This window comes from Hippopotamus amphibius, chromosome 9, assembly GCF_030028045.1.
Source record: "Hippopotamus amphibius kiboko isolate mHipAmp2 chromosome 9, mHipAmp2.hap2, whole genome shotgun sequence".
In the NCBI taxonomy this organism is placed as follows: domain Eukaryota; kingdom Metazoa; phylum Chordata; class Mammalia; order Artiodactyla; family Hippopotamidae; genus Hippopotamus; species Hippopotamus amphibius.
Window position 1 is genome coordinate 85,484,352 of NC_080194.1, and position 7,679 is coordinate 85,492,030.

Genomic DNA, 7,679 nt, shown 5'->3' on the forward strand with positions numbered 1-7,679 from the left:
CCCTCTTGTGGAGGAAGCTACCTGGATGGACATTCTTGAAAATTATCAAAACTGGACCAGATTTTTGGAGTAGCTGAACTCACTCCAAAACAACTAGATTACCATAAATGTCACTGAGGTGACAGTTTATTTGTTTCTATAGGTTTTTCTTGCACAGTATGGTACACATATGAATTTGCAAGGCATCTGGGCAATTTTCTATTTCCCTCTCACCAGGTCTTATCAGCATGATGTTACTAACAGTCAACAAACATAATATCAACTAACATAACATCCTGTAAGTTTGTGAGTGGACAAATCACTCCAGATTCAACTGTTACACAAAAACCATGATCCAAAAGAGGACCTGTCGTATCGTTGGTAAGAAAATTAGCTTTGAATAAGTAAACGCAATGTGTAGTGAAGAATTTGTCTTTAAAATGCATGAAAAGAGTAAACTGAAAATCTTCACTTTAATATGGTTGACTCATCAAAAGACATCACGCAGAGAGAGGAAAAGGTAAGTTACACACTGAAAGAAGATATTTACTACAGGTAAACTAAGGAGAAAATAAAAATACTAGCAGTAGTAATATAGAAAAATACATAAATCAAGAAGTAAAATAAAAACAAATAAAAATATGGGCAAAAGTCACATTTGACATTTCAAAGAATGGAAATGACATTTCAAGAAATGTTGAAATCAAAGAAAGAATTCAACTCCATTAAGAATCATAGAAATGCATATTAAAATAAGATATAATTTCATACTTTCAAGATTAGGGAAAAAATTATGAAATCTAAATATACCCTCTACTAGCAAAAATGAAGACCAAAAGAGCTGTTTTATTCTACTGTTTAATGTGAAATTTGGTACAAACACTAGATCTTCAATATAGGTACAGATAGGTACTATACTCTATGATACAGTAGTTCCTTTGCAAGAACCTACATAAATTCTGAATTAATGCAATTCATACCATGTATAAAAATATGTTTAGCAACTTTGCTTACATACAGAAAAAACTGTTAACACCTCAAGTGTTGTTTGGAAGATGTTATCTGATGTTTTCACATTGTTGTTCAGTGTGAAAGAAGAGGGAGGAAACAGCAAAATGGAGAGAGAGAGAAAAATGTATTTTATTAATAAAATACCATAGATTTTTGAAAAAAAAATGAGTAAACTACAGCCATCAAAATCTATGCTTTAAACATAATTTTTAGGTTAAAATGCTGCTGTGTGATTCCATTTATATCAGTTCAAAATAGGAATGAAACATACTTGGTAAACTTATAAAAGACAATCAGCAGCAGTGTTAACAGAAATTGCAGAATAGTTATTATCTCTCATAGGGACAGAAGAGGATGCTATGGGAGAAAACCACAAAGGATGCTCCAGGGGTTCAGGTAACATTTTGGGTCATGTTCACACATAAAGTTTGCTTTAACATTATTATATGTATGTTATGTGTATTATGCACATATCTATTTTGTATGCAGAAATTTGTATGTATGAGTTTGCACTTTGGAAACATTTACAAATTAGAAGTGTTTAATAGTTGGAGAGCACTGTGCTAATGACTGTCCTGGTAAACACTAATCAGACCACACCTAGATCAGGAGTGATTTTAGTCTCTAGGTCATTAAACCTATAATTCTCTATTATTCTGCACCTCTAATATTGAAGAGTTAAATGGGGATGTAATCCAAATTTTCATCCTGAATCTTCAAATCTTTGATAGTAGTGTTAACTTCTGTGAGCTCCCCCCCAAAGACACAAAAGGTTTTGTGACTCATATTGAAAGTGGGGAGACCTGGAGCTTCCACATGGTCCTCACTACTTACAGAACAGTCCCTACTTACTCCAGGGTCAAAAGCCAAAAGGAGACTCTCTCATTTGATGAGAAAATAAATTCCAACTCCATGCTCATGAACTAGAAAATAATTTTGTATGTGGAAATTTGTGGTAGATATTCTTCAAAGGTGGACTTGGTTCAAAGCTCCATTTATCACCTGACTAAGACAAAATTCAATAAATTTAAAATGGTGTGGTATTTTCCTTAATTAGTTACTCCATGGAAAGAACACAGGTCCATTTGGGGAAGGTTAGGAAGAATATGCGTAGTACAGTGCTTATGTTGTTACTGTAGTGAATACCTTGCCTTTCATTCATAAACATGGTGCTGAATATATATACATAAAATATGTGTGTGTGTGTGTATATATAATGGGATATTATTCAGCAGTGAGGAAGAAGGCAGTCCTGCCATTTGTGACAATGTGGATGGACCTTGAGAGCATTATGCTAAGTGGACTAAGTCAGACAAAGACAAATATATTATGATCACACATATATGTGGAATCTAAACAAAAACAAAAACAAATCAAGTTCATAGACATAGAAAACAGAATAGTAACTGTTAGTATGCTAGTGGCCAAGGAAGGAGGGTGAGCAAAATGAGTGAAGGGGGTCAAAAGATAAAAATTTACAGTTATTAAATAAATAAGTCAAGGGTGTGTCACATAAAGCATAATGATCATAGTTAATAATACTCTATTATATATTTGAAAGTTGCTAAAGAATTGACCTTAAAAGTTCTCACAAAAGAAAAAACTTTTGTCATTATGTATTGTGACAGATGTTAACTAGACTTACTGTGGTGATCATTTTACAATATATACAAATATTGAACAATTATTTTGTACAGCTAAAACTAATATAATGTTATATGTCAATAAAGGCAAGTACAGATTCAATGCAATCCCTATCAAATTACCAATGGCATTTTTCATAGAAATAGAACAAAAAAATTTTCAATTTGAATGGAAACACAAAAGACCCCAAATAGCCAAAGCAATCCTGAGAAAGAAAAACACAGCTGAAGGCATCAGGCTCCCTGACTTCAGACTATACTACAATTCTGTGGTAATCAAAACAGTATGGTACTGGCACAAAAACTGAAATATAGATCAATGGAACAGGATAAAAAGCCCAGAAATAAACTGACACACCTATGGACAGTTAATATATGACAAAGGAGGCAAGAATATACAATAAATAACAGACAGCCTCTGTAGTAAGGGGTGCTGGGAACTGGACAGCTACATGTAGAAGGGTGAAATTAGAACATTCTCTAACACCATAAACAGAAATAAAGTCAAAATGGATCAAGCACCTAAATATAATGCTGGACACTATAAAACTCTTAGAGGAAAACAAAGGCAGAACACTCTTTGACATAAATCATGGCAGGATCTTTTTTGATACACCTACAACAGTAATGAAAATAAAAACAAAAATAAACAAATAGGACCTAATTAAAAGTAAAAGCTTTTGCACAGCAAAGAAAACCATAAAGAAAATGAAAAGACAACCCTCAGAATGGGAGAAAATATTTGCCAATGAAGCGATTGACAAGGGATTAATGTCCAAAATATACAAACAGCTCATGCAGTTCTATGTCAAAAAGCAAACAACCAAATAAAAAATAGGAGGTCTAAATAGACACTTCTCCAAAGAAGACATACAGATAGCCAAAAAGCACATGAAAAGATGCTCAACACCACTAATTATTAGAGAAATGCAAATCAAAACTACAATGAGGTATCACCTCACACCAGTTAGAATGGCCATCATCAAAATGTCTACAAATGATAAATGCTAGAGAGGGTGTGAGAAAAGGGAACTCTCCTACACTGTCGGGGGAAATGAAACTGGTACAATCATGATGGAGATCAGTATGGAAGTTCCTTAAAAAACTAAAAATAGAACTACCATATGATCCAGCAATACTACTCCTTGGCATATATCTGGAGAAAACCATAATTCAAAAACATACACGCACCCCAATGTTCACTGCAGCACCATTTACAATAGCCAAGACTTGGAAGCAACCTAAATGTCAACATGGATGGACCTAGAGATTATCATACTAAATGAAGCAAGTAAGAGAAAGAGAAATATATTATATCACTCATATGTGGAATCTAATTTTTAAAAAAAGATATAAATGAACTTATTTACAAAACACAGTTTTCAAAAACAAACATGGTTATTAAAGGGGAAATGTGGGCAGGAGGGAGGGATAAATTAGGAGTTTGTGATTTACATTCATACCCTACAATATATAAAATAGATAACCAGCAAGGACCTACTGTATAGCACAGGGAACTCTATTCAATATTCTGTAATAACCTAAATGGGAAAAGAATCCGAAAGAGAATGAATATGTATATGTATAATTGAATCACTATGCTGCACACCTGAAATTAACACAATATTGTAAATCAACAATACTCCAATAAAATTTAAAAAATAATACTTCAATAAAAAAGATCAAACCAAATAATATTTCAAGGAACTGTGCCAGTATAAGATAATATGATATATAAATTTTGGTTTAACTATATTAATAAAGTGAAATCTCATTTTTTAAAACATCTAATATGGTTTTTAAATTCCTCAGAAAAATCAGTCAAATATTTCTGAGTAGTTGATGTGGATAAAGTAACACTGAGGACTATAAATGTAATCCACTTGTTGTTGATAACTAGATTATATTACTTTGTTTTTTTTGAATAAGCATATCTACATCGCAGAACTTATTTGCTCTGAGAATACTCTACTTTGTCTTTAAGCTTGAACAGAGCTTTCTTCACTTCTTTGTTCCTCAAGGTGTACACCACAGGTTTCAGAAGGGGTGTCAACACAGTGTAGAAAATTACGACAATCGCATCCACAGCCTCCTTGGAGCCTGGCCTCAGGTAAATGAAAACACAGGGAACAAAGAAACAAAGGACCACTATGCAGTGGGAGGCACAGGTTTGAAAGGCTCTGCGTCTCCCCTCTGAGGTGCGGATCTTCAGGATGGAATGGACGATGGACACATAGGACAGCACTATCAGGAGAAAGCAGAACGAGGCCACTACTCCGACATTAACAAAGATCACCATCTCGATTGCAGAGGTGTCTGCGCAGGCGAGTTTGAGGATGGGCGGTGCATCGCAGAAGTAATGCTGGATTCGACTGGGCCCACAGTAGGGCAAACGGAAGGTCAGTATGGTCTGGACAGCAGAGTGCAGAGAGCCACTGAGCCACGTGGTTATGGCCAGGAGGGCGCACGTTCTCCCCCTCATCATGCTGGTGTACCTGAGCGGGTAACTGATGGCCAGGTAGCGGTCATAGGACATGATGGTGTAGAGGAAACACTCGGTGCTCCCCAGGAAATGGAAGGAGTAGAGCTGGGCCACACAGCTGTGAAAGGAGATAGCCCTGCCTCCTGGGGAGACCAGAGTCATCAGCATTTTGGGCACAGTGACTGTAGAGTACCACATGTCAATGAAGGACAGGTTGGTCAGGAAGTAGTACATGGGGGTGTGGAGGTGGGGATCCACAGTGATCACCAGCAGGATGAGGAGGTTCCCCACCACCGTGAGAACATAGATCACCAGGAAGATTCCAAAGAGGAGCGGGTCCAGCTCTGGTGTGTGGGAAAGGCCCTTGAGGATGAACATTGTCACTAGGCTCACGTTTGTCATTTCTCCACGCTGGTGGTCTCTCTCTCTCTCTATGGAAATATCAAGAGCACCCAACATTTAATTGAGAACTGAGAACCCATTCTCTAAATAGTAGCTATATCATACATGGCACATAATTCTAGAGTTATACTCCATTTCGCTTATCACAAATCTGCTTTGAAAAAGGAGATAGAATGATTTCATCTTCTTTCTCTGTCACACACACATGCATACAGATGCACACACAGATGTATGCAAAAAAAAAGTAGTAGGAGAAATCCATTGTAAATTTCTGTTGGTGTATCATAAATACTACTAACTTAGCAGCATAAAACAATGCAAATTTTCTGTTTTATACTTTCTGTGGGTCACGTCAGCTTGGTCCTCTGCTCCAGGTCTCACAATGTTGAAATCAATGTTTCAGCTTGGTGTCTAATCTCATTGGAAGCTCAGGATCACCTACCTCAGTGAACGTGTCATTACAAAGTAAGATAATAAATATAAAATACTTAGCAAAGTGCCTGACACTTGATAGGTACCCAGTAAATGATAATAAAGTATATGAAGCTGTTACCTTATTTTAAAAGATGTGTAGATATAGATATATGGAGAGAGACAGAGAGAGGGGGAGAGGGCAAAGGATGGAGGGAAAGTAAATAAATTCTCATTGTGCTATAGAGTCTTCTCAGTTTCAAAGCTACAGCTTTGAGGAAGATTTCAACACTGGTATTGGTAGTGGTATCTCAGTAACAGCTCTACTTGCTTATACAGGAAATACTCTCAGAGCAGGTTAAGAATCTGAACTCCCATAGAGAATTCCTACAGTCTCCCATATGATCTAGGAAATATCAAGCCTCATACACTGCTGGCCTCACACTCGTCTTATGCTAGGCTATCCCTTATGAGGTTCTAAGAACATAAAGTTCATGTGTGTTCTCCCAACCACAATCCGCTGTCTTAAATATTTAAGTATTTTCTAGTATTGGCTTCTTAAAGATGATATCCCTCCCCCAGTCTTCGACTCCTCATACTCGTAAATACAGGCAATACCCCCATAAGAGAAGACAGTTCCATCAACTATATGACTCTTATTTAAAACCTACCACCTGTGACAAGAAAAACAGAACCAATGTAGGAGAAAGGGCCTATGTCAGCTTAATGTCAAGAAAAGTTGGAATTGTATACAATGGAAAGGGAGATAGAAATTATGTTTTAAATTTAAACCAAAATAGCATCAAGGTCAAGATTATTAATTATTTTTCAAGGGAAGACTCACCAACATGAGAGAAATGAGGTTCTCTGCTCTTAGCAGACCTCATGCAAAATGTATCCAAGCTCCAGACAACGTGCTTAAGCTACATTAAAGCTATATTTTTCAGATGAGAGAATAAATAACAGTCAGAATTATCCTAATCACCTATATGGATATCAGAACTCAAAAAAATGGAACAAATGTATCTCTAAAATTTCTCCCGTACTAGTGGAATCTCATTACCAGGATAAATCACATTTAGATTAATTATGAGCATTTTCATCAGGTGAATTTCAGGGTAGCCTGAAACCTAAGGCAGGAGTATCAATCAGAGGTATCAATGTTTGACTTGTCTGTTCACGCTGTAGCAACTTTGTCCTATTTGTAAGTCCTTATTACTAATAATACATACAGATATGTATTTGTTGTATATATATATGTAAACATGTAATGTGTATATATGTGTGTATGTATATGTGTGTGTGTGTGTATATATACATATATATATAGAGAGAGAATATAAATAGAAACAGACAGGAAAAGAGAGATAGACAGATGAAAACTTGCTAACCACATTTAGAATAAAGTCTAAGAATTCCCAAATATCTTATCTCAGAATGGAAGTTTAAGAAGAAAACCAAGGGGAAATAAGAGAAATCTACCTTTCTAAGAACTCCACTTCCAGTGGGTGATTCATTTCAATATAAAGCTCATTTGCATTTCCCCCCGCCACCCCTCCAAAATGTTGAACACTCTACATGCTATGTCCAGGCACTCGTTTGCAAGTTACTACTCAATGAACAGATATACCTGTGATTGCTTTGTGAGAAAAAGTGGTTCATTTCTGTTCAAAGATCCAACTAGTTTACATGCAAAGAATGGAAACTAACAGTGCTAGATGGGTAGAACTTAACTTGATTACTTTCTCAGG

The 7,679-nt window shown here is 36.0% G+C and overlaps 1 protein-coding gene across 1 annotated transcript; it reads right to left on the minus strand.

Annotated features, from left to right (window-relative positions):
• Nucleotides 1-4,581: 4,581 nt before the first annotated feature.
• Nucleotides 4,582-5,517, minus strand: LOC130860527 (olfactory receptor 10G4-like). Its single transcript, XM_057748854.1, has one exon. It carries the CDS (start codon nt 5,515-5,517, stop codon nt 4,582-4,584), a length of 936 nt encoding a protein of 311 aa, XP_057604837.1.
• Between the last annotated feature and the right edge of the window lie 2,162 nt (nt 5,518-7,679).